Here is a 26,640-nt window from a genome sequence, read left to right as displayed (position 1 = left end):
AGTAGAATATGCAAAACACTTAGGCTTTCCGTTAAATTTAGTGAGACCATAACCATTAGCTTTTCACACCATTAGAAATGAGGACAGACTCCTATTTCTCCATATCATTTATTGGAAAGTCTTGTCTTTAAATCACAATGGTAAAAAAAAAATTAAAAATAAGATTTTAAGTACTATTTATCCTGACTGCTGCAATAAGCAGGGCTAAGTTGTCAAGTACATTAAAGAACTTACTTATATTTATTCATATCTCATGAAGTGAATATGAGTTTGTTGCAGAAATACAAAAGCAGAAAATGGAAAAAAATAGAAAAGATAAAGAGCTGAAGAATCACAAGAAAGAACTTCTGATCAGCAGTAAGAAAGGCTCGTGATGAGGCATCTTAAACGCTAGGATCAGGGAATGTTTAGAAAGAAAACAGGGAAGACAAGCTCTTTCAGAGCAGCTTTTAGAAATCACCTGCAGCTGCAAGTGTGCGTAAATCTATCAGGCAACAGTGAAGAAAATGAAGACAAATTAACTTCATCTGTATTTGGCTTAGAATTGTTTGTTTTCTGCGAAGGACAAAACATTCACAAAAAAGTGGATTAATTGTGCTTTTTTTAAAAAGTACATTTTGATGAAAGTTTGACTATGAAGGACTAGAGTCAGCCTCAGTAACTCTCCTGCTTTGAGGCCTGGAAGAAATTCTGCTCGCAAATATACAGAGGGGAAGATCACACCATGGAGTTTGGAAACACACATGGAGAACCTGGCTGGCATTCACAGCACACTTCCCCTGCCCAAAATGTAACGCTGTGCCTTGTGCAAGAGAGTAACAACTGGCTTCAAATATAAGTCTCCCTCACGAGGGAACACGAAAGCACTGGGACTCTAGAAGGAGCGACAACAGGCAATGCTAACCCTCAGCAACAACTCAACGTCACTCGGAGCGGGTTCACTCTTCCTCGGCCTATTTGGGCTGCAAAGCCCAAAAAGTTTGTCCAAACTATTGCCAAATCTCGCGCGCGTGTTTGTCGGGGAGGTTCAAGCGATGGCTTTCACCGCGGACAGTGCCTGAAACGCCGCCGCCCTCCGCTGCCGCTCCGCCCGACCCGGCTGCCCGCCACAGCCCCTCACGGCTAACGGTCACTGCACGAGACCGCCCTCCAACCGCGGCCCGCCCGCCGGCAATGATTGGGCCCTGCGTCCTCTCGCTCTTCCAATCCCAGTGGCCAAGGCGGATCCCGACCTCGCCTGATTCCGCCTACCGAGGCGCTACGGGGCCACTCAGCGCCTCCGGCTAGGCTCCACCTTTCCGGCCGTCTCCATGGCAGCGGGGGGGGGGGGTTAAGGCGTCGCGGAGACCATGGTGGGTGGTTGCTTTCCTTTTCGAAGCCGGCGAGGCTAAAGGTAAACTCGCTCTGAGGATTTATTCATTTTTCTTTCCTGGATACTCCTCCTTCAATCCTAAAGAATGGTACATTCCGACGGGCTCATAGATCCTTCCCCCCGCCCCTTCCCAATGGTAGGGCTAAGGGCGGCTCCTACGTGCCCCTTCGCGCGCGCGCCGCTGGCGGCCGTGGGAGCTCCCCGTGCGGCCGCTGCTCTCCCGCCTTTTGGAGGGGCGCCGGCCTGAGGGGGGAGCGCCCGTCCCCGCTGCCTCCTGCCGGCCCTCGGCGCCTCCCAAGGGCTTCTGACGGGACAGGGGGGGAGCGTGGGGCTGCTCGGGGGGGGGGGGGCTGCCTGCAGCGGCCCAGCCCGGCTTGCCTCACGCCTTGGCAAGACGCCCAGGGAAGCTGCGTGTGAAGCGGTTGCCCCGTGGTGCTGCGGGCGGAGGGTGCTCGCACTGGGTGCTTGTTTATTGCTACTGTTTGCAAGCTAGGCTCCCCTAAAGAAAAGAGGTGCGTGCGGTTGCGCTCCCCGTGCTTTAGTTTCTCTCATAGCAAGTAAAGGCGTTGCCTGATGATCAGAGATCTCTCCTGGTCTCGTGAACAGCATGAAGTTCCCCGGCTGAGGGGAAGAGCGCAGAGGGAATGCGCTCCTTATTAAACGAAGGGGAAGCGTTAGCAATAGGCCGGTTGCATAGAAGTATTCTTCAGTGTGGTGAAACATGCATCCCTAGAAAACGGGCTCTGCTGAACTTAGAGTGCACATGTAAATAACTTGATTCAAAGTTGTGTGTGAATCTCTGGACAGAGCAGACTTTCCTAATGTTCTCATATCTTGATGAAATCTTTTTGTTCTCCCACCCTTCAACATTGTGAACATGTGATAGGTTCTTTTATTTTCTTTAAATTTACTTAATGTGACAACAATGCAGTCACCTCTTGAGGTGAAAAAATACTAGACTGTAAAACACTTTCAGCCCTCTGAAAAGTGCTGTAGGATCTTGATTTGCATGTGGTGGGCAGTTGGTTTCCTTCATATCTGAAAAAAATCAGTAAGATGCAAACAATTTAAGCTGTGTATTCCATGATGTACTATGTTACAGTACTGGAGAGCTGAGCTCAAGAAGTTTTCACTTAGTTTTTCAAGCACTCAAAAATTAAACTGGTTTAGTAGCTTTAGTTATTTGGTTTAATCATGCCTGTACTTAAACATAGATTCCTGTGAACAGGGCACTGTATCTGTGAGAGGTAGTTATAAATGATGTTTACAAGTATAACTTCGTGTTCAGAGTAACATGACAAAAGCCAGAAATCACTAATGTAAACAGTAATACACAAATTATGCAAGCACATAGTTTGCGTGTGCCGTTGTGAGCATCTGAAACTTGAGAAAACTTAATGCGAAATCTGAAACTTGAAAGTCAAATTTTAGTTCTCTCATAAATTATTAGAATACGGCAAGATTTTCCTAAAACGTATTGTGAACATTAGTAGTGTGCATGTATTCAAAGCATAACGTAACAATGTCTTGTGGCAGGTTTTGCGTAGATAGCTGATACATAAATATCATGCGTGCAACTTTTAAACACAGAATTGTTTAATACTGAAAAGTGTATGTTCATGTATGTCTTTGGAAGATTTTAATTTCACTTGGTTTTCCTTTTAGAGAGTGACAAAACTGGGACAAACAACTGGAAATGTCATCCTATTTGGCTCAGGAGGTTCACCTTGCTAGAAGACATGAAGAGATGTAAGTAATTGTTTCAGTGCTGTGGCCTGCCTCACAGCAGTTTGTGTTGTGGTCTTGCGAGACCTCCCTCACTGCACAAGACCGTCCTTTGAACAGTGAATCCGAGCTCTGTACAGAGCGCAATGGTATTTCAACAAGGGGTTGGTGTTCCAGGAGGTGGCACTCTTCCTTCATGAACTATTGGAATTAGCATCTTTGCTTGCGTTAAGGGTATTTAGGTTGATGAGGTTTTTGACTTCCAATGGTGGTACTGGTTTAAGATCTCCATTGTTAACCTCCTGTCACCGTTAAATTCCTGTTTGGGGAAGGTAATTGGATTCTCTCACTTTACGCCTCAATTACAGAATTGCTTCTTTGTTGCCCTGTAAACTCAGATTGTGAAGCAAATACAGTAATGATTCAGAAAAATCTGCTTTTCTTGTAACAACTAGTACTTGCCAATGAGCAAGAGTAGTACTGATTAAGTCACCCCAACCCACCCTGTCTTCCCTGTTCTGGGAGATGCAGTGCTTCTAAGCACCTTAGCATATGAGGACTGCTGGTTGCAACATCTTAGCCTCATACAAGCACAGCAGGTGGTGTCTGCCTGTACCTTTTCCCTCCCCCAGCACACCCACCCTACAGCCGGCTTAATTAGCCCCATAGTTTTGAGAAGACTGGGTAAGGTAAAAAGGTTATTTTCTAGCTCCTGAGCAAAATGTTCTACCCACTTAGCAAAATGTTTTCCTTTGTAGACTGTCTCAGAGATCAGAGCTGCTACAGCAGATGGAGACTTATCTAGGAGACAAAAAGACTAAAAAGACATGGCAAACTCAAGCAGCTCATGCAGCTCATAAAAGGAATGCAGCACTTTTAAATGTAAGTTTCTGCAACTACCAGGAACCGCATTGAAATGTCATGGTTATGTAGCTTACAGAATTAGAAAAAAAGTGTTTGCTCTATAGTTATCATTTGAATTCTCCTATATACAGTTCCTTCTTCTGGAACTTGACCAAATCTATTAAATGACAAGTCTTTATTATCTGATGGCATCACTACCTATTTCCCATGCCCTGCTTATATGAGCCTCGTGGTGGCAGCTGCTACTATCTTTTTTTTTTTTTTTTTAAGTACATGTAGAGATGCACCACATGCTATTACATGGCTGCCTCAGAGAACTTAAGAGTCTGACAAGACTCACAGCACCTCTACACTTTGATTCAAGGTATGGGGGTATGTTTGGAAATAGGGGCTGAACAGCCTATAATGCTTTTAGTCCAGGGCAGGAACTATTCTCCCGCTATGGTTGTGTGAAGTTGTGGAAGAGGTTCTCAGTTTAATGTTTTTCTTTAAAGAGGTGTAGAGTGACTTCAAGAATCTTACTTGCAAGTCTGTAAAAGCAGTGTTTGGTGTTTCTGGCTCTTCCTCGTGGTGATACTGTTAATAATGTTAATAGCTGTTCTACATACCTGCTGTCATATTTAGGTAAGGTTTGTGTTTCCTAGGTAAATTCAGCAAACGTTTGAGAAAGGCCAATTAAAAAGATCTAGGTTTGACAGCAGGGACTGGAATGCTAAAACCTCTTCTGGAACCCCTAGCTTAGGCATCTGAGTTTGAAGAGATTGCACTTGACCACTGACATGAGCATGCATTTGAAAGATGTTTGTCTGTTGTTCAGGAAACAGCAGAAAACTGTACCTCTCGTGCATTTCCTTTAACCTCTTACATATCAAGGGTCCATATTGCATGCATTGTGTTTACTGAAACAGTAAGTTTTACTCTAGATTTTACAAGTTTTACAAGATTAATTTGTGTCACTGAAAATTTTTTGTTTCTTCATGCAGGGCCTGGGTAAGATTTAAAATGTTCACATTTCGGGTGGGTATAATTCTATTGCAGGCCCACAGTATTTAGACAGAAGTTATATTTAGGGAGTGGCAGACAAGGCAGAACAGTTAATCAGGGATGCCTTCTTAACTATTCTGTGACAAGGAAGATTTGTCAACTTGGACTCTGGTAAACTGGTGCATTCTGGGCTGGGGCAATCAAACCTCTCTGTATTGGGCATAGCTAAGTGTAGATGCTTCAGTGGGAGGCTGGGGAGAAGTGGATGGTTTGTTTATTTTTTCCATAGTTCATGCTCCATTGATTTAGTAATTTCAGCCATTATGACTCCCATTTTCCATATGCATGTTATAATAGATTTTTATTTCATAAATATGGGTTTTTATAAATTATTTGTATTTTATAAATACATTCTCGGTTTACGTATACAGGCGAACATAATAAATGCAGGGTATATTTCTGCATGCTGAAAGCTTGTTGTATTGGAAATGTTAACAATAGCTCAGACATATACAGAGTGTAAATATTTTTGCAGTTAAACAGATATTTGCCATCTTCTGTCACATCCTCAAAATTGTTCCTTTCAAGTGTCAAAAATGTTGGTGTTTGTACAGAAAAAAAGCAAAAACATATGTATCAAAACAAATTCTGTTGCAGGATAAAGTAGCATAAATCAGTTTAAATCTATTAATTTTATACTAGTTTTAACAGGCATGCACTCCTGCAGATGCTTTCTGATAACAGAAGAAAACAGGAAAAAAAAAAAATCTATGCAGAATAATATATGAGAAGCTTGAAAACAAGACTGATTAATGTGCCAGCTTCAGAATATTGTTCCTGATACCAGGCACTGTACATTTCACAGTTACCATGTGGAGAGTTGTTGATTTGGCCTACTCAAAAATACATGGACATGATGAAGTGTTATTTTTTTATTTGCATTTCTGGTTTTCTGCATGTAAGCAAAATCAGTTGTTTTCAGTATGTGATCATAGCAAAAGACATTTTTCTTTCTCTGTGCTAGTTGATATTTATGCACAGGAAAGCATTTCAAAATTAATTTATTTTGTCATCAGTAGGAAGCAAGGAACTAAACATTTTTTTTTGATTGAAATTTTAACATTATAAGCACTTGTTCAGCATTTTAACATAACTATCAGGGTATTTTCCTTGATGTCTTTAGAGGGAGACTGCAAATTAGGGAAATCGGTATCATTTGATACTTATATGATGTCGTAATAAAAGCAGAAATTAGACTAGTATTTATAATCTAACTTATGACATTTGTTTGTCAGTAATATTTCTTGTGTTTAGAAATATGTATTACTGTGCAACAGCTTATAGCATGAAACAGAAAATGAAGAATATGCTGTATAGTAATTAGTATTGGGAAGGTAATTTAGACCAAATTTGCTTTCCTTCACAGACATGTAATTCTACAATTATTTAAGTGGGATTCTGCCAGATTGATATCAACATAAGTGACAGCTGAATTTGGTCCCCTAAAAGTGATGCATGTGTCATGCATTCCATTTTACCTCTGGGGAAGGGTCTTGAATTGTTTTTGTTCCAGTCCTTGTGGTTTTAGGGGAAGCATTGTAAGATGCTCTCTTCTTTCAGTACTGTGACATATTAGATTTGCTGTTTTTTCTGAAGAAGTTTACACTGCTGACGTATGTATTTTTATATTGATGACAGGGATGTCTTTTTCATACAAAGCTTACCAGTTGTATAGACACACAAGAAGTGCCATCTAATCTTTCAGTAGTTCCAGTTATTTTCTAAAGCATACTACACCTTCCAGCAAAAATTTCTTCCACTGTCTGTCATTAAATCAGTATTCTGAATGACAATAGACTGCACAACATACAAACTAGAGTGAGCAACGAAAAGACACATCCAATATCTAGGCTATGCCAAAGTGACCTTCTCTACTAAACATATATGCACAACTGCTGTCTCCTTTCTTGCCTGAAAGACACTCATTTCCTATCACCATAAACATTCCAATAACTTAGCTGAGTATATAAAGCAATAAGGATCTTGACTGATATTGTTCCTTCCTGTGAAAATTCCTACAGGAATTAGGAAGAAGGAATCAGAAAGGAGGAAAATCCTATGGAAGAATATGAAGTGAACATTACTGATTGATCCTTCTTTTCAGTGTGGTGGTAACTTCTCCAGACTTTGTCTGAGCCATACTGATACCACCTTCATTTGGTGCTGTTTGTGGTGTATCTGTTCTAAGTACATGCAACAGAGAAATTCCTTGCTTAGGTTACTTAAGTCTGTGTTGTCTTCTGTTATTTTGACATTGTGACTTCAAATGGCTTCCATCTTTGCTCATATTCCCCCTTTAGGTTTATCCCCTGTTAGTCTTCTCTCACCTGAAAAGGGGCAGCCACTTGCTACTTCCGAGGATTTGGATAAATCTGAGACTGTTTGCTCTTTCTCAGATATCCTTTAGCTTCCTACAAGGGTATGCACTTTGCTGTAGAAAAGGGAGAACAGTTTTGCTTGGATTAAGTTTGTAATTATGTACAAGAGAATACAGTCATGCTGTAAAAGGAGTTAATGAAATAAAATAAGATGAACACTGTAAATTGAATGAACTGAGTGTATCTGTATCACTAAGTTGAACTTCAGCTAACAGTAAGGCTGTTTTTTTGCTTTTATTAATCATACTCTACTGAATTTGAGTCATATTTTTCAAACTAAACCTGAGCCGAGCACTGTTTACTTATTGATGTATTCAGATTGGCTATTATTCAATACAAGTAATCATGTTTGGTCTCTCTTGTGGATATGCTCCTCCAGAATCTCACTCTTCTTTTCAGCAGCAGTGGTGGTGAATATTTGGGAAGTCCCTTTGGGGAATTTCCTCTCTCATTTAGTTTTTCTGTTGTACTCTTCACACCCGCTCTCTGCTCCCAACTCTGCCATCTGCTATACTTTCTTTCCCCCTCCACTCTGTTCAGCTTTGGCTTCTTCACACCCCACTCCCACGTCCCTTTCTGTCTCTCTTCATCTGCCCACCACTCAATCTCTTCAATGTTTGGGTATGGAACTAAGCCCACAAGAATGGGTCAGAACTTTAAAGGGGGAGGGCGGTTAGTTTGGGGGGATGTTTTGATTTGTTTGTTGCTGTTGGGTTTTGGTTGTTTCTTTTTTTAGAAATTTATTTAAGCCTTTGTGAATCCAGCACACATCCACTGGACAAGCAGAAACCCAAATACTGTTTTTTTGTAAGAACGCTATGTGAGGTGCATTGTCATCCAAGTTTGTCTGGTGAACAGCTTGCTGCAGATCTACATTTTTGTGCACATGTTATGCATGCATATTAGCAAGTCATCTTTGTCTTGAGGAGTAAAGATCTTGCACATAATTTGCCTAGTTACTTTACAGTTACAGTAGCTAGAATACTTCAGTCTTCATACAGCACAGAGAAAACCATTCTGTTCCCCTCTATTTTCTTAAGTTTTATGGGACAGAATTTAACTGTAATTTACCCTAGTGTCCAGAGAGAATAGTGGTGTTTTACAGCAACAGTCTTATGTGGTCATGAAATTTGTTCTTGTATCAAAAAGGTACAGCAAACATATTTAGAAACTGTAGGATGTTAGTCTTACTAGTACAAGTTGGAGTTCAGAATGACTAACGGAAAGATTTGAACTTCAGTGTTATTATTTGAATGCTGTTTAGCTGTAATGGGTTTATTTAGTTAATCTAAATGTCTTTATGTGAGTGTGCATTTTCCTTTTAAAATTCCCAGTATTTGTTTTTAAAATGTACTTTGCCTATGTTTTAGGATATAGAAGCAGCAGAAAAAAAGCTGCAAGAAAGAGTGTATTTACTTCCACATCCCGATACTGTTAAGTTAGAAGTAAGTCCTAGAACTCTGTCTTTTCATTTGCTGTTTACCAAATATTTTGCCTTTTTTCCCCCTGAAGCATGCTCTTAAAGTGAAAATAATTGATTTTAAAATCCAGTGACTGGTATAGCCAAAGGCCTGTGTACTCTGTAGCAAGCTGAACCTAAATTCTGGGGCAAGGTCCCTAGATTCTGGAGCATTCTGATGGAAATATTTAGCAGCTTTCGGATCTGTACAAACTTCTATTTAAAAATGAAGTCGAATATAAAAATGAATATTGTGAATGTCAGAAGATTACTGTGTTTATTATGTCAGAGCTATTTAGTTTGTTTTATATGGTCATCCTGTTTTCAGTTTGCCACAGATTGTCATCTTTACCTTTCAGTGTCAACAGTTTATCAGCATGAATAGAGAAATCTTCACTTCTCAGAGTTATTTTATGGTAGTAGGGGAGCTTATGAAAAGTACTGCTACAGGAGGAACACTCGATTTTTACTTCTCACCCTGTAGTCCCTGAAACATTATTTAAAGATAACAATTTTGAACAGCAAGTTACTCTGAGAACTAAATATTATTCTGATACAATGTAACAAGTTCAGTTCCTTAGTCTCAAGACTGTTTTATCAGTATTATGCAGTGATGAATGAATGATGGGGACAGAAATAGTGCTGGGAGCAGGAACTGGAGCGCAGCTCTTCCTGGTGCAAACTAAACATCTTAACCACAAAGCCACTGACTCAAATTCCCACTTGTGTTTCTTGCACCAGTGTTTTGTGGGTTCTTCGTTGTACGGTGGCTTAGTTTCCACAGGCATAGTAGCACGGAGTGTCCGACACTGGTTTGTGTGCTAGGGCACTGTCAAAGGAGGGGAAGGGTATAGATTTTGGCGCTGTCAGCCTGTGAAGAGAGGTGTATTGTACATTAGTTTCACACCTGCTGGGCAAGTGTTGTAATGCTTAGGCTATTACTTAAATGAGAGGCATCACTTCTTGTTCTGGTTACTGTTAAAAGTTTTTGTCTGTCATTGCCTTTTGTAAATAGCCTATTCCTATCACTGTGCCAGGATGTACACTGAGTATGCCCATTCAGTAATTTTTTTTAAATTTTTTTTAGAGATTTTTAGGCAAAAGGGTACATTTTTTCCTAGATACCTGTACATCTTGAATGATGCTAATAAAGATGCCAAGCTACTAACATTGAACCTATTTTGACTGTGTTCAGAAGTAGTTTTAGACTCCTCGAGGACTTTCAAGGCACCTCTAGAGTTGTTTGGATCAATTTTGGACTGCTTCTCCCTCTGTCCTGTGTTAGGTGTTAAGCTGCTTATGGCATGTAGACTGAAGTCCACACAAATTGGAGAATGCAGAGCAATTGCTTATGGCTGCAGAGATGTCTACACTCTGCAACAGCGGTTGAATTTTAGAGAGAACAGAGTTACTATTTGAAGGAGAAGATCCTATTTCAGCTTTTTTATACTTCTAGAGAAGGGTGCTATAAATAGTGGAAAAAGAAAACTTTCCTTCATGGTACAAAATTCTTGTGTGTGCTTTGTTCCAAAACACTTCTGAGCATATTTCACTCAGCCATATATGTGTCTGTATTAATATACTTTGAAAGTTATGGCTATAATGGATCCCCAGCTTGCTAAGTCGGAATAGTTTTGTGTGACAGCACATATGCTTGTCAAAAAAGATTCTTTGAGTAAATCTGTTGAAGAAAATATTTTTGTAAATCTGCAAGAGCCATAGTTATATCTGAGTTACATGTAAGGATCAAAATGATTAGCCAGGAATCTAATACTCTGCAGGGTTCAGTTTTGTGCTACGCTGCTTCTACATTATATACTTAAGTAAAGGAAAAAAGGCTCAATACCGATGTACCATAAATGTTTTCTGATACAAAATTACTTTTTTCTGAATGGACATCAATGTCTAAAAATACTTACATTGGTAGATGGATAAAAGTGTTGGCTTAATACAGCTCTTCGATCACATTATTTTGTGGAAAAAAAAAGATACATGGCACTTAAAATTTTCTTCAAAAACCTACAAACAACAAAGTTATCCTTGGGATACCAACACAAAAATGATGAATGGTATGTCCATTCCACAGACAAAAAAGAAATTAAATTTATTACTCAGAGGCACACGGTAATGCAGAGAAAGGGTTAGATAATCCACAGTGGTTTTCCTAGACTACAGGATAAGTATACAGCTTTTTTTTTTTTTAAATTTGTGATCCAAATACTGGAGCCAATTACTTCGTCAGTGATTTATCATGTCTAAAATTTTACTCAAATATTTTGAACTACATTACTGCAAACTTTTCTAGGATAACCAATTTACATAGCACTTTTCGTTTATAACATTAAACAATTTTTTTCCACTTCAAAAATAAATTCCAGTAACATATGTACTTAAATATAAAAACTGCTTTTGGAAAATTTTATTATCACGGAAAATATTTTATTAAAGGTACTGTGAGGGTCTGAACTAATCTATCGCTTACCACAAGAGGGCACACTCAGTCACTTCACGGTTCATGCTGCAGAATGAAATCTTTCCAGGCTGGTATTTTGTATCATACAAGAGATTTGAAATTTCATGTGTAAGTACGTTGTTCTTTTCTGAATTGCTTCGCTCATAAGGCAAGATTTAATAATGCATTGCATATCTATTTTGTTTTTCAACAGGCTGACACAGATTTTGAAATTAAGTTTATTTTTTCTTATATCTTTCTCAGACTCTCTATTGGGCATCAGTAAAAGAATCTCTTCCCAAGTGGGAACAGTTTCTTTTAGGAAGAGCAGAAGTTCCTATTGGTTTTAAGAAAATGAAAACTACAAAACAGAACATAAGCTACCCAGAAGAAGATTCACAGAAATAGACACTCAGTTTCATTTTGTTTTGTAATTTATGGCTTAAGCAGACAAGATCATCCAGATCAGGCAACAGAATATCATGCCATTAAATTGTAATGTAAATCATTTAAATGAAAATTAACTATATTGGATAACTTGCTTCCATTGTCACATTGTGTACAATTCTTTATTTTTATTGTGTATTAGAGAAGCAATCCTCAAAGGGGCTTTTAGGATCAAAAGTGAGAAACACTGGTGTATAGAAACCCACCAAGGCAATGGCTTTTTCAGTATGAGAAGAATTTTAGGTTATTTTTAATCCTCTGCTTCTACATATAAGTGAGATAAGTAAAGACAGATTCATGCATTATCTTTCTTCACTGCAGTCATCTGTGCTGTATGCCTCTTTGTGGATGAGGGAGAAAGGAGGAATTTACTGTTAAGAGGAAAGGCAGCCTGTTTGCATCGGGCAGAGTAGCCTTCGTTTAGCAGCAGGAATCTGTGTAAAAACCTTCATGAGAGCAGCTGTAGAAGAAACACCTTGAATTTCCGCATCTTGTTTTCCCTGATTTTTGTCATTGCCACTTTCATCACTTTTACACCTCACCCCAGTAACCACTGCTGCTTTTCCCAACCTCCTGCTGCCCACTTTGTATTTTCTGTCTAATGAGTGGGTAAAGACAAGAAAAAGTAAACAAATCTCTAGGATTTTTTGCTAGGCTGCTCTTCACGCTGTTTTCTTTCTGTTGACATAATCTGCAAGTGAGAACTTTTGCTTAGGCATGGAAAGTTTGAAAGAAGCAAACTGAAAGGTAGCTGGCAGTGGCTGTCCAAGAAACAAGCATATAGAAAAGTTGAGGAGATAATATTTTCATTTTCAGCCATTGAACAGCTCCTCAGCTTCCTCCTACAGAGGTGCAGTATCAGTGAGTTTTGATTGTACGGTGGGCTAAGTCGGTATGAAAATTTCACTGCTCTAGTGCCGTGCTTTTTAAAGTATCAGTTCAGTGGAAGATCCTTGCAGGTGTGTGACCTGGCCTGCAGAAATTTAATCCTTCCTAAGCAAAGGAAGCCTAGAAAAAAAATCTTTTTTTTTTTTTTTTAAATTAAGAACCTGGACTTGAGTCGATATATTGTTAAAATCTAATCTCATATGCAACAACATACTTCCACTCCCGACCTGGAAGTAGGAGAAAAAAATTTTACTTCTGCCAGTGTTTGAGGATATGAAAATGTAACGATTACAAATTTTGCTAGGCTACTAGTGAACTGATCTATGCATCTCCATGCTACATAGAGATACGCCCTACTATTAAAAAAAATTTATATCTCTATGTAGCATGAAGAATCATTGACACAATAAAATCAAAACTTCAGCTGCAATATAAAATTGTTGTATGTTTTCAACGGGAATATTAGGAGTTCATTTAAAACTTTTTCTATTGAAGTGTCCATTAAACTGATAAGTTTTTACAGAAACTGCCATCTTAGAAATATCCTGTTGAGTGGGTGTTGGTGTTTGTAACAATAACGTTGTTTTCATAATATGTGATGGCAGATTAGCACGCTTCTCTGCAGTGTTGTTAACAGTTGTAATTAAGGAATAAACAGTAAAGGGTGTCAGTCCGATGACAATTTCATCTATAGTGTCACAATACAAAATGTCACAAAATATTAGAACTGTTATATAACTACAAAAATATCAAATTAGGCTTTCATCTTACAAGCAAAGAGCTTAAAAAAAAACCTGGCATAGAGACCATTGCAATTTTATACCTACTCAGTGTTCTGTCACAAAGACAACTTGGTAATATTTTCTTCTGTAAAATCACAATGTGGTTCGCAATCTGATTTAGCGGGAATATGAACGTATCTTAGAATTGTAGAGCTCACATTTAAAAAGCAAATAATTGGAACCAGTTGAGCAGACAAGAAGGGAAAAGCTATTACACATGATGCCCACAATGAAGGGATGGGTGAGCAGTTAGTCGCTAACAAAGACTAGGATTCATCCTGGTCTTTGCATCCAAAGGGAAATCACTTAAACTAAAACCTGGGCCCCTAAGTACTTTATACTTGTGAATAATCTGGGTCTTTATCTCTTCGGACTCCGCCTAAACACTGGGACACAATGCAGATGCTCACTATCTCCTTGGCCCTTTTGATTTCCCATGGAAGGAAAGCTAAGTGTGTGGACTATGAGGGCATGGCAGCTGGATGGGTGAGGATTTTGTAGCGTGTTGTGAAAGGCACCTGCAAGCACTGTTAGCGTGGTTTTTGTGCTGCAGTTAACGGCTCAGATAGTGTGTTTCTGATTATTTTGTTGTTGTTATTGGGCAAAGAGATTAAGATTAAAATGAAATTATCTTCTTTTCAACGAACAAAATTACTTTTTTTTCTGCAGCATAGCTTTAGAAGCAATAGGATGACTAGTGCATGGAAAACTATATAGGAACATGTCCAGAAAAGGACAAAATGAAGAGAAACATTTAAAGCAGGAATGTGTATAGGTGTCTGTTCTCAGAGACAAGGGCTTTCATGTTGGCCTGTGGTCTGATATAAATAGATGCAATTGCATATGAGTGTGAAACAGCACAGCAGTAGGGGCAGGGCGGCACACAGCGGGGCCATTAAGGTACAGGAGCGAGTGTTTCCTGATTTGGCACAGACCTTGGGGCAAGCAGTGGCAGGGAACGTAATTATATGGTATCTCCCGTTATACTTAGATTTGTTGAGTGCACAGTTGAATTTACTACGGCTGAGCTAGCTTGCCACTTGCCTTTCTATAGGTACAAATTTGAGAAAGCAAGTGTTAGTTCAACTGAAGTGTGTTTAAAAAAAAAAAAATTTAAAAAAAAAAAGATCCCCAAAACTGATTGATACTGATACGATTTAATATCAGCTTTAAATGAGATCTTGAATGGGTATTCTTCACCAGGTCAAGGCTGTTACTTCAAACATACCAATTCTATGTAGTTATACCCCATCTTATCCCAAGCTTTTATATATATATAAATATAAAATATATATTTTATATATATTACATTATATATATCTTACGTAATTTCCTACCCATCTTGGGTGAATGGGTTTTTTTCCCTCAGAAGATAACCTGTTACTCTGCATTCTTGACTTGCTCCTCACCCTTTTGTGCTAAAATATATGTATACATAAACTGCAGTGGTCCTAAGAGCCTGTTGCTTCTTGCACTTTTCTGGTGTGGGGGGGAAAGGAAATGAGAGAAGAGCAGTAAGGAAAACGAAAGGTTTTGCCTGTTTGTAAGTTAATCTTTGAGTATCTTACAAGAAGAAATAATTAATCATCCTTTTTTAGGTTTATGCACGGATGAGTAACCACAGTACTAACCCAGGAGCACAGCCTGTTCACCCATCTTGTCACCTCTACCATCACATTCCCGAGCTTTTTACTTTCTCAGTTATTCTGGCTGTGGGGGCAGTAGCAGAAGGCATGTTAGTTTTCCCTAGGATAAGAAATTTCTTACTCTGCAGAATCCTTCTCAAGCCTATTAATTTCATTTGAGAGTACGTATGAAATAGTAAGATGGTTTAGACACGTGATATTTGACATTTACTATGGTATCCTCTTGATTGTATTTATTCAGGGTCATGTTTTCGTAGAAGTTGGGAGCTAGATTTTAGGCTGAGCTTATAGTTCTACATTTCTGTCTTTTTCATTCACATAGAGCAGGTCAGGGATGTAGATGCTCAATTTGAGCTTGTTGGTACTGAAAAATAAGAAAACCAAATTTGAAATGGAATGTACTTTTAGAGGTTACATCTGAAAGAAAACATTATTTACTCCATAATGTTAATTTTCATAATATTTTAATAGTTGTGTTCTGATACAACTTGACCTTAAATATCACCCCAAATGCAAGCTGTTTTAACATATTTGTAATGCTAAGGTCTTCATTACTCTAATATTCTGTTTGCTCAAGGATTATAATCCATGGATATGGTGTGTTACAGTTGAAATAAAGCTTTGATCCTGTAGTCACTGCCTCTTGGATTTCAGTGTTATATTGCATGTACGAATTGGATGTAAATTGGTGCCTACTGTAGCCAAGTGTGGGGACAGTGAGTAAGCCAGTGATAAATACTTTGCTTAGGTGTGGTGTTTATTTTCCTCGGTTTTCCTCTGACACTGATCTGAAATATTAATCTGCTGAATGAAGATTAGAATCTCAGAAGTTTACTGCTAAACAATCCAAATATAATGAATCCCAGATGGATTATTTGCACTCTTCCTATTGTTTCCTAATAACTGTGTGCTAAATTACTTCAGATACGTGATTACTAGCAAGATATGGATAGAGATACTTGAACCCTTGCAAAGGAAACAGGTGGGGAAAAAACCCAGTTCTTTAGTGCATCCTCCTGCTGTGGGAAGCTCTTTGTCTTTGCCATAAGTAGGGTGAGTTAATTTGGGAATTTGCTACTCCTTTTAAACACAACTGAAACAGCTCTTGAAAATGCACTGTGTATGTAGTCTTCCAGTTGTATCTTTTTCGTTTGAGTTACTTTGCATACGTTTGTTTTTAACGCATACAGATAGGAAGTATGCTCGCTTCTTCCCATAAGTTTTATCACTAGTGATGATGATCTTAAAAATAAATGTGTAGTGTTCTTTCTCCTTACTCTCAGTCATATCACCTACCAGAAAGCCCTAATAGGCAACAAAATAGTGTGAGACGGTATTTACATCACACTTTTGAAACAGATTCAAGCAGAGCCAGCTGCCGTAAGATTATTTTACAAATATATTGCAAATTAATAAAAGGAAAATTTTGCCGTCCTTTAAGTAAATTACAGTCTCCTTGACTAATTACATAGCTTGAAGCCGCAGTAAATTAGTACCTGCCTCACAGTGGTGTTGGGAAACGTCATTTTGGTTTCCAGACTTGCATTTCTTTACCCATTTAGTTTGTATGTGTTCCCAATAGCGTCATTCACGGTGCTCTCTAACTGTTGCTCAATAAAAGCTTCCGGAGGATAATTTGCTTAAGCGAACCACATGCCTGCAGCTTTGTTAAGCGCGATCTAACCTGCGCGCTTCCCCGGCAGCTGGCCGCGGCTGCGCTCGCCTGCGCTCCGGGGCTTTGCGGAGTCTGCCCGAGGGGTAGGGTTGCTCCAAGCTGGGGAAAGCCCAAGCCAAGCGGCTGTGTGAAAGGGAGAAGGGGGGGGGGGGGAGCATTTCTCTGTTGTTTCCCAGTGTGAGATGAGATGGCTCTGGACGCGGGGAAGGTCTGAGTGGGAGAGGACAGACGGACGGCGGTCCGTCGTTTCGGGGGCGCTGGTGCTGCGCATCGTCAGGAACGGTGCGCTGAGAAAGTGGAGGAGAAGCACGTTGTGTGTGTCCTCTCTCACTTAACGGCGCCGAGATTCCCAGGGAAGCTCTGGGCAGCGGGTTTGATTCCTTCGAAACGTTCGTAATAATAACCGTAACGGTGGAAAACGTATCCGTAAATCCATAGGGGAAAGGTTTGTATATATGAACGGAACTGTCGCATCCCGCCGTCACCTGCGAACGGTGTTTAGAGCGAGCTTAAACAACTGCAGCCGCTTTACGCTATTTCTCGGTCGTTTCTTTTTATTAAGTTCCCGGGTACGCTTGGCTTTTTCCTCTATAATCAGCTTTCTTTTGCTGGATTCATTCAGTGGTGCGATAATCCAATGTTGGTAATATCTCAATTCATTAACATAATGAATCAGAAGGAAGAGGCTGATTATAAATCAGAAAGCTTCTATTTATGTGAAATATCTTGGCAACTGGCAGCGGCGAGGAAGACAGTAGAAGGAGTATCAGACAGTTAGCGGGACTTTGGGAACGCGACTGCGGGAGGTCTCAGGTGCTCTCTGCGCGATGTAAACGCCTGAGCCCCTCAAAGGACAATCGTGCCCATTGCAGCGAGGCAGCGGCGCTGATTTGGGGGAATATTATTTGGCTCCGGCGGCCTCGGTCTTCCAAGGGGTTCAAAGCGCCCAACCCCGTTGTGTTTGGGCGAGGGTTTTGCTCCCGTTGGCGGAGCAGGGCGGCGGGCTGGGGCTGGGGCTGCCGCCGCCCCCCCCCCCCCCCCCCCCCCCCCCCCCCCCGTGCTGCCGGGGCAGCGCCCTCCTAACCACTGCTCCGGCCCCGTTTGTTTGTATCGCCCGGGGGCTGGGGCGGCCCGGAGGGGGCCGGGGGTGCTCCGAAAGGCTCGGCGAGGAGCCGGGAGAGGCGAAGCCGCGGGGCTGCCCTACGCCGCAGCGCTGCGGGTCCGGCAAGGTGCCCAGTCCCTGCCCCATCGGCTGGAAGTACTTCTGCCCCCGGACCAGATCGCTTTTAAAGTTACTCATCGGCCTGCGTCTTCTGCAAACGCAGAAGATGGCAAAGATGCAAATATTTGTAGGAAAAGTCAAGCTCTGTGTTGGTTCGGGCTTATAAACTCAGAACTCTGGGAGCGGACCGTTTTTCTGCGCTCCGTGTCTGACAGCATTTTGTCCCCGTCCCCGCTGGGGACAGCAAGGCTTTTCCGTGACTAAACACGCTTTTGCCGGAGTCACATTAAAGCAGATTTTTACGGATTTTAAGAGCACCGGTGACTTTCAGCACCCGCACTGAAAGGCTATTCGTACTCCCTCAGCCGAGGGGCGGGAGGGAGCAGAGGGGAGCCGCGGCTCTCAGTGCCCCGGCCCGGGGCTCCCTGCGGGCTGAGCCGCACGGCCCAGCCGCAGCCTCAACATCTGATGGGGAAAGGTAGCCTGCCCCAAAAAGGAGAGCACAGAAGTCCAAATACCCCACCATTCTTTTTTATTTTATTTTATTTTTATTGAGGGCACGTGTTGGTCTCACCTTTCCGTGATTCAATCAATTAAGCAATTGCAAGAGATAAATGAGATAAATACGAATAACGCGAGCCTGCGGCTTTGGCCCAGGCAGGGTTAGTGGTGAGAGTGGGCTAGGAATGGGGTTAAAAGGTGGGGAAGGGTCACCTGGAGAGTCAGGGAGCACGGTAGAGGTGAGCTGGTAAAAGCTTTTTTCCCCTCTTTATGTGTGTTTACCAAGGACCCGTGGCGATGGCGTCGGGTGCTGGTCAGCACAGCGCTGTGCCTGCGGGAGGGCAGGACCTGCAACACCGAGGCCGCCCTGGAGAGCGGCAGGGCTGGTGGCTCGGGAGAAGGTGGGGAGGGTGGCAGCAAGAGGGGAGTAGGAAGGCGAATGGTTTGGGGCAAAGCTGGCCATGGTGTGAGGGCCGCCCGCAGGAGCCCTCGGGAGAGGAAGGACGTGGGCTCAGCGTGTCACCAAGCAGCCCCCCACCAGCACTGCAGCCCCCCCTCCCAGCCCGGCGGGCGGGTGGCCGTCTCCGCCGCCGTGGCATGCCGCTCGCCCCCTCTGCCAGCACAGCCCCAGGGCCTGCCTGCCCCCTCGCTGTCCCGTCCGCATGCGGCTGCTCCTGGGGTCAAACGCGGCCGGGGAGCCGGTAGCCCTCACCGTGGCCGCTCCGGGCAGGCGCCGCGATGGGCTGTCGGTGCTGGCCGAAGGGCCATGCCCGCCCCGGGACCCGCCGTGCCGCCTTCCCCTCGGCTGCGGGGGCAGCTGCCTCCGGCCCCTTCCTCTCTCCGCAGAGCTCGGGCGCGGGTGGCAGCGCAGCCCCGGCTCTCTGGGGGGGGGGGTCCGGGGTCCAAATCTGAAGGGGTAGAGGGGGCCTGAGGAGAGAGTTGGGGACGGAAAGAGGCGTCAGGGAGCGGGCACGGGCCGCGCCGCCGGGGGCTGGGGAAGGGCCACAGGGGCTGGGCGGTGAAAAGGGCGAGCGCCCGAAGGACAGCAATGCCCCCAACCCTGGGAGGTGGCGGGACCCGCGAAGCCCCTCCGTGGGGGGAACCCTCGTGGGCGACACGCGGGGGCGGGCTGGCACGGTCGAGGCCCAGCGGGCTCGCTTAAAAATAATGCAAATACCTCCGGAAAACGGCTTAAAGCGGGAGAAGGACAAGTCCTGCGGGCACCTGGGCATTCGCGGGGACCCGGCGGGTTGGGAAAGGCATGTGTCAATTTAGCCGTAGTGTTGACTTAAGCGAAAGTGCTAAGCCATTCCTAAACCTAAGTCAATACAGACTTAAGCCAAAATTGTTATTAACGAGCTCTAATCTGATTTAAGAGCCTCCGAGCGAGCCGTGTCTACACGAGGGGAGAGGAGGCGCGTTGCCTTGCGCTGCGCTCCGCGGTGCCCGGTCCCCCGGGGGGGGCCGCAGCCCGGGGTAGCGGGAGGGGTCGGGCGAATGCGACCCCGGGGAGGCGGAAGGCTCTCCTGGGGAGAGCCAGAGCCAGGCCGCTGTGATTTGGGTTGACCGGTGATCTACCTCTGCGGGATAACCTCTTAAAACTGTACCCAGCTCGGCTGGCGTGGGGTCCCGTTTCTCGGGGGGGCGGTGTGGGGTGAGGCCAGGCTGTGCAAACGCCTCCGGGCTGGGCGTGGCTGCAGCGGGGCACCGGGGCTGCCGAGCCCCCTCGGCCGTGCCCGGCCCGGGGGTGATGCCGAGGTCCGGCAGCTCCGCTCGCTCGGGAAAGGGACATGCCAGTGAATTTTTTTTTTTTTTTCTTCCCCGTCCCAATGGGGCAGTTGAGCCCTCCACTCCACCCCCCAGTGGGGGCCTTTCTTTTCTTCCCCACCAGCTTTGAGCAGCCCTGTTTCAGATTGGCCTTTTTATGTTTGATATAAAGAATAGTTGTTGGCCAATTCCATCTTTTCATCGCTGCTCTCCAGGCCCGGGTCCAAGCGGCTTGTCAGATGCTCATTAACTCCCCCTTTGGCTCTTTCCAGTGTGTCTCCTAAGCTCATTGTGCCAAGAACTAGCGCTTCTTTCTCTTTACACGGCTCCCTTTCTCTGCTCCATCAGGGAGACAAATTACTTTCCAAAAGGGATCGCCAGGGATGGTTTAATGAGAATTTCTTTAGGGCTGGCCGTGGAAATCAATGTAGTTAACATTCGGTGCACTTAATTGGACTTTTCTCTTCTGCCTCCTTCAAAAAAACTCTGAAGCTATCCTGTTAATCTCTCATTTGTAATCAATTGTGTTGACTAAACAAAAGTCTAGGTCGTCCTTTCTTCCTGTCCCAGACAATCCTTTGTTGCCTCTAAATGCCTCATTCTTGAGTGCTCCTGGTCGTGTAGATGGGTCCGATTGTTGACAGTTCATTATTGCGCTTTTGTCCATTTAATCTCCCTCGCTGTGTTTTGCATGTGCATGCCTTAATGAGCTCCGTTGGCAATTAACATGTTTCTAGCAGCAAACTGGTTGCTCAGACGTTTGGAGAGCGGAGTGCAGGGAAAAGGGCAACGCAGCTGCCTTTAGGTTGTTCGCTTCCCGGTGCCCGGCGCGCTGCCGGGCCCCGGCGGGACGCACCTGGGTGCCTCCCGGTCCCGGGGAGGCGGCGGGCCGGGCCGGGCGGGCCGAGGGGGGAAGCCCGGCGGCGCTGGCACGTCGCTCCCTGCGCGGAGGCACCTCTAACCCTCCCCCCGAGGCACCGGCACCGCTCAATCTGTTGTGTGCGCGGCTGCGGCGCCGGGAGAGGGGTTTTTGTGCGGGTTTTGTGTTATTATTGAGGCTTGCTGGCAAGAGAGCCGAAGTGTGAGCAGTCGTGGACAGCAGAAACATCTTGTGGGGGAGAAGATAATTGGAGTCTCTGGCGTGTGTGTGTCTGACAGAGCCGCCCCTCCCCCGCGATCTGCGGCTTGTGTGTGCCGGGATCCGGGTGAGATCTCGGGGGGGGATGGGGGGGGGCCGGGGCCGGCCGGCGGCGAGAGCGCTGCGGTGGCCCCTTCCCAGGGCGTCCGAGGTCGGGGCGGTGGGGGGGGAAGGCCGGAGCGACACCCGGTCCGGGGTGGGCTGCCCGCCGCCCCCCGGGAGGGGCGAGGTGACCAAACCCACCCAGCGGCGGCCGGCGCGGCCCTTCAGGGTGCCCCGAGGATGCCCTTAGCCGTGACGAGGATGCCGCTCCCCCCCCTCACAGACGGCTCTGTAAACAACGTCGCGTTTTATAAAAATGCGGAAAGAACGCGCTGCCTTAATTCCCTTCCCGGGAGCGGGTTTCGCACTGCTCTCGCCCATCGGGAGGGCTGGGGAAGCAGCCTGCGCGCTGTCTGTGGGGCCCGGAGCCGCGCCTGGCTCCCGCTTTCGGCACCCGGCTGGCAGCCCAGACCTCTTCCCGGCTCCCGAGGTGCGGAGGAAGCGCCGCTTCCCCTGGCAGCGGGACCGGCTCCGCGGGCTGCGCACGCCCCGCCGGACACGCCGCTCGCCTCCACGCCCCGCTCCCCTCGTCCTGCCGTGGCCTCCCCCCGCACAGCATCCTCATGGAGAGGGGAGGGTCCTTCCCGCTGCCCCCGGCCCGTGGGCCGTCCCGCCCCGTCTGTGGCGGCGGCGGGAGAGCCGGGCTCGGCGGGCGGTTTGCAGCCGCGGCCCGCCTGCGAGGGGCTGAGCTACAGCCCCTTCGCTTGGGGGACGGTTTCCCCCCCACCGAGGTTTCCCAGAGCGGTGACTTACGGCGACGGGGGTTGCTTTTTTTTTTTTTTTTTTTAAATTTCCTTTTAACCTGACGCTCTCCCAAAATCTTTTAACAAATTCCGGCACGATCTTTCCCCGCTGTCAGGATCCCTGGGCATCCTTTCCCGCTCCTCACCCGGCCCAAACCGTCAAAACGCTACTTAAAAAAGCAAACCCCGAGAAACTCTGAAATCGCCCCCGTCCCTCCAGCGGGAGCACGGGGCCCGTCAGCCCCCCGGCCCCAGCCCGCTCCTCGGGGAGCCGAATAATGAATCCAGAAAGCCGGAGCGAGGGGTCGCCTCCCGTTCCTGCGCTCGGCGGCGAGCTGTGCTCGTCCTCGCCTCCCACCATTTAACCACTCAATTAAGCGGAGAAAGGTGAACTCCCCATTACGCCGTCCCCAGGCATTTTGGTGCCTCGCTCGTTCCCCTCTTCATTGGCAAGCCCGGCCCGAGCAGCACGCACACGCACGGCCAGCTCAATCTCCTTTCTCCGCTAGAATAATATTGTTCCTAACGACGTGGCCGGAATAGACACTTGCATATTAAAAGTGAGGGAGGGGAGGAGATGAGAAGGGAATATTTAGTGTAATCCAAGTGCTTGATTATCCATATTCTGATCAAAAAGAGTTTCTGAGGCCTGCTGGGAGTGATTAGATTAATGTAATGCGGTTTGAAGGGTCTGTGTTTTCTCTCTTAATTTGGGTCATTACTCGGAAAGCAAGCGTGAGATCATTTCATCTGCATGCAGGGAAAGATAGTCATTCAGGAGCGGCTTAAACACGCCGTAATGAACCGACCCCGGAGAGCGGCGCTGGGAAACTCCGAGCTGCCCTTCGCGCTGCCGGCCGGGGCCGCGCAGCCCCACCGGGGGTCCCGCACCGGCGCTGCCCCTTTCCCGGGGGGCAGCAGCCCTCTGAAGCCACCCGGTTCCCTCCCGCCCTCGTTTTGTTTCCTCCGGGGCCCACGGCGCTCGGCGGGCTCTGGAGCGGCGGAGCCCGGCTCCCCGCCGCCGGCCCGGCTCCCGGAGCTCCCGCAAGCCGCGTTTACACGGGGGATAGCGCCGTTCAGCTCGGTCCCCGCTCGGACCGGGGCCGAGGTGGGAAATGAGACACCTGCGAAGGGCCGGTTTATTGTCCCATGATAGATATATATAGATATATATATATTCCTCACTTATTCGAGCGTACATTTAAAATGGAGATTTACAGACACGTATAAAGAGCGCTGTCCTGGCGGGGGGCGGCGGGGGGGGGGGGCGGCCAGCCCGGCCCCTCCTGGCCCTCTCCGGCGGCACAACGCGCCGTTAAATAAGATTCCTCTTATATACAACTGCGGCTCGGGATCGCTTGCTACCGGCGGCTGAGCTCGCTGGGGAAAAGACAGAGAAGCAAAGGCTGGTTTGGATAAATAGTGCTGGCCTGGTGGAGCAGGTCCGAGTGGGGGTTGCGCCGGGCCCTTAGCTCTGCCCGCTGCGCCCAGGGTCCCGCGGCGGCGGCGGCGGTGGAGGAGCGCTGGAGACGCTGTCGTGCAACTTTCGGACGTGCTTCTTTAAATCAAAGTTTCTGCAAAATCCTTTCCCGCAAGTGACGCACGTAAAGGGCTTCTTGTCGTTGTGGGTGTGCATGTGGAAAGTCAAGTTATAGATCTGGTGGAAGGCTTTGTTGCAAATGGTACACTTGTACTGCTTCTCTCCGCTGTGGGTCAGCTTGTGGTTCTTGTAGTTGCCTGCGAGAGAGGAAAAGGGTGGAAAAGGGGGTTAGCCGAGGGTGCCCGGGCCGCACGGCGCACAGGTAAGGCGGGGGGGGCATTAGGAAGGGTCTCCCCCCCGCACCCCCGTCCGACTTGTCAAACTCGGTCCGCATCACCGCGGAGCAGCGCGCAACTGGCACGGCACAAATGAGAGGCAGGGTCAGCCCGGTGACCCGCGGCAAATGGAGGGCTCTGGATTAGGACCAAGGCCCGGCACCTCTCATTTAAAAAGCATTTAGGGAGAACCGTCAGCAGTGCCCGGCGATGCGGCCCGGCTTAGAGGGAAAGTAATTGGGAGCAGCGGCGGCGGCGGCTATACCCGCGCCCCTCTCTTCCCCCAGCCGGGCAGGGCTCGCCGCGTTTAATCCCCGCTAATGATGGGCGAGGGCCCCGCGGGGGCCCCCGGCCCGGCCCGGCTCACCTTTCTGGTGGAAGCCCTTGCCGCAGAACTCGCAGACGAAGGGCTTGTAGCCGGCGTGGATGCGGATGTGGGTGTTGAGCGTGGAGCTCCTGTTGAACGCCTTCCCGCACTGGTTGCACTTGTGGGGTTTCTCCTGCACCGGGGGGGCGAGAGGCCCGTCAGGGGGGCTGCGGGGAGAGCAGGGGGGGGGGAGCCGCCGCCTGCCGCACCCCGGCTGCCCCCCACCTACCTGGGTGTGGATGATTTTGTGCCGGCACAGGGTGCTGGCCTGCCGGAAGCCCTTCCCGCAGACCTTGCACACGAACGGCCTGGCCCCCGTGTGCACCGGCATGTGGCGGGTGAGGTTGTAGTGCGCGTTGAACACCTGCGGGGAAGCGCCGGGAAGGCGAGGTCAGGCACGGCGGAGCCGCCCCCCCCCCCCCCCCGCCCCTTATAGCCGGCGCCCCCCCTTACCTTGCCGCAGACCTCGCAGGTGAAGTTTTTGGGCTTGCCCTCCGCCCCGCCGCCGCCGCCCCCCAGCTTGGCGTGGCCCTTGGGGGGGCCGCCGCGCTCCGCCGCCGCCGCCTCCTTCATCACCTGGTCCAGGTGTCCCGGCAGCCGCTCCTTGTGGGCGAAGGGCGGCGGCGGCGGCAGCTTCTCGGCCGCCAGCCCCGCCAGCTTGGCGTTCTCCAACAGGAAAAGCTTCTGGTGGGCCGAGAGCCCCCCCGGCGGCGGGGCGCCCAGCAGGCCGGCGGGGAAGAGCTGTCCGTGCAGGATGTCGGCCGGGTGGTACGCGGCGTCCAGGTAGTTGAAGTAGTACAGGGAGCGGGGGGCGGCCGGCACGGCCCCCGCTTGGTGGATGACCTGCGGCTTGATGAGCCGGCCGCTGGGCTGGCCCAGGGCGAGCTCTGCCTTGCAGCAGACGCCGCAGTTGGCTTTACAGAGCCCCGCGCCGCCCCGCAGGCTGCTCTTCCACAGCTCCGAGTAGTTGAGGAGAGTCTTGGAGGGCACCTCGTAGCCCAGCGGCGGGATGGGGATCACGCAGGGCAGGGGCGAGCACAGGCTCAGCGGCTTCTTGCCCGGCTCCGGCTCCGGCCCCGGCCCGCCGTGCCTCTGCTCGAAGGCTGGCTTGGGCTCCGACGTCTTGGCCATGATCCGCTCGATGGAGAAGGCCAGGGTCTTGGAGGGGTTAGCGGCGGCGGCCCTGCCGTCGTGCCGGGGGCAGGAGGAAGGCATGACCGTCTCCAGCGACCCCGAGCTCGCCATGTCGCTCCGCCGTGCGGGAACTTGGTGTGAGCAGCGACTCGCTCCCGCTCTCCGCTCTGCATTCCAGAAAAGCCAGGAGACAAATCAATTTAATAAGCACCTTGTTCTCCCCCCACCCCCACCGGCACCCCCTCCCTATTTACATTCAAATGAACATATCCAAGAACAATGGCACGTAGGGTACCAGATTACTGCTCATTAAGCGGAACACGCTAAAGTAACATGCAAGCTAGACCTTGTTAGTATTTAAAAAAAAAAAAAAGAAAGAAAAAGAAAAACCTCCCCCAGCCCAATGCCACCCAGCCCAGCCCCACCGATGGCCGCGGTCCGGGAAATGCGGGGGCAGGGGCAGGGGGGCACGGCGAGGGGCGGCGGGGCTCGCCTTGGGACCGCTTACCTTTGCCCAGCGCCGGCGAGACTCATCCAAGCAGCGCAGTGTGGCCACAGTCACATTTTGATAGCAAACATCTTCCTGAGCGTCAGATCACGGTCTCGTACATTTAAAGCTGACATCACATGAAGTCACTTCGAGCAGAATGACATGGGGATGCCACCATGGATCTTCCCCGAGCCGAGGCGCCGGGCTGGAGCGCGGTGGGTTGGGGCAGAGAGAGGAAGAGGAGCCCCCCCTCTCCACGCACAATTTCCTTCCAGTTTAAGACGCACAAATCGCTCGTGTGCGAGCTGGGTTTTTTCCTCTCTCTCTCCCTTCTTAAAAAGCAACTTGCAAAGCAGAGGAATCGTTTTGCATGTGGCAAATTAGAAGGCAAGTGCGATTCACAAGTTGGGTGGAAAAGAGTGCTCCAGTTCTTGCTGGGGTTAGAAGAGCCACTCCGAGTGAGCGTGAGGATTTTTTTTCTTCTTCTTTTTTTTTTTTTTGAAGAAGGGGGAGAATGAATTTTTTTTTCCTAAAGCAACTACCACGCAACCATGCTCGAGTTATTTTGGCAACCCATCTGCAATCAGCTCCGTTGCAACCGAGCTGGAAGATAATTAATAAATTGTCAC

The 26,640-nt window shown here is 47.3% G+C and overlaps 2 protein-coding genes across 2 annotated transcripts; one reads left to right on the top strand and one right to left on the bottom strand.

Annotated features, from left to right (window-relative positions):
• The first annotated feature begins 1,822 nt into the window (after positions 1 to 1,822).
• C13H3orf14 (chromosome 13 C3orf14 homolog) lies at positions 1,823 to 15,681 on the top strand. The gene is made up of 5 exons (XM_050904859.1): positions 1,823 to 1,884; positions 3,038 to 3,121; positions 3,856 to 3,979; positions 8,754 to 8,828; positions 11,559 to 15,681. Exons 2-5 carry the CDS (start codon positions 3,069 to 3,071, stop codon positions 11,700 to 11,702), a joined length of 396 nt encoding a protein of 131 aa, XP_050760816.1. The 5' UTR covers positions 1,823 to 1,884; positions 3,038 to 3,068; the 3' UTR covers positions 11,703 to 15,681.
• A 7,504-nt stretch (positions 15,682 to 23,185) lies between these two features.
• On the bottom strand, positions 23,186 to 26,084 carry FEZF2 (FEZ family zinc finger 2). The gene is made up of 5 exons (XM_050904756.1): positions 26,030 to 26,084; positions 24,841 to 25,688; positions 24,617 to 24,751; positions 24,388 to 24,520; positions 23,186 to 23,942 (listed from the first exon to the last, which is right to left on the bottom strand). Exons 2-5 carry the CDS (start codon positions 25,630 to 25,632, stop codon positions 23,674 to 23,676), a joined length of 1,329 nt encoding a protein of 442 aa, XP_050760713.1. The 5' UTR covers positions 25,633 to 25,688; positions 26,030 to 26,084; the 3' UTR covers positions 23,186 to 23,673.
• Positions 26,085 to 26,640: the final 556 nt, after the last annotated feature.

This window comes from Gymnogyps californianus, chromosome 13 (assembly GCF_018139145.2).
Source record: "Gymnogyps californianus isolate 813 chromosome 13, ASM1813914v2, whole genome shotgun sequence".
NCBI classification, from domain to species: Eukaryota; Metazoa; Chordata; class Aves; order Accipitriformes; family Cathartidae; genus Gymnogyps; species Gymnogyps californianus.
This window is presented reverse-complemented; position numbering and strand designations above follow the sequence as displayed.

Bases quoted from the DNA above. Each gene is read 5' to 3' on its own strand.
- C13H3orf14 (XM_050904859.1), top strand. From the start codon at position 3,069: ATGTCATCCTATTTGGCTCAGGAGGTTCACCTTGCTAGAAGACATGAA. The intron at 3,122-3,855 runs GTAAGTAATTGT...TTTCCTTTGTAG, and splicing joins GCTAGAAGACATGAAGAGAT to ACTGTCTCAGAGATCAGAGC. The intron at 3,980-8,753 runs GTAAGTTTCTGC...CCTATGTTTTAG, and splicing joins GGAATGCAGCACTTTTAAAT to GATATAGAAGCAGCAGAAAA.
- FEZF2 (XM_050904756.1), bottom strand. From the start codon at position 25,632: ATGGCGAGCTCGGGGTCGCTGGAGACGGTCATGCCTTCCTCCTGCCCC. The intron at 24,521-24,616 runs GTAGGTGGGGGG...CCCCCGGTGCAG, and splicing joins ACAAAATCATCCACACCCAG to GAGAAACCCCACAAGTGCAA. The intron at 23,943-24,387 runs GTGAGCCGGGCC...CCTCTCTCGCAG, and splicing joins CAAGGGCTTCCACCAGAAAG to GCAACTACAAGAACCACAAG.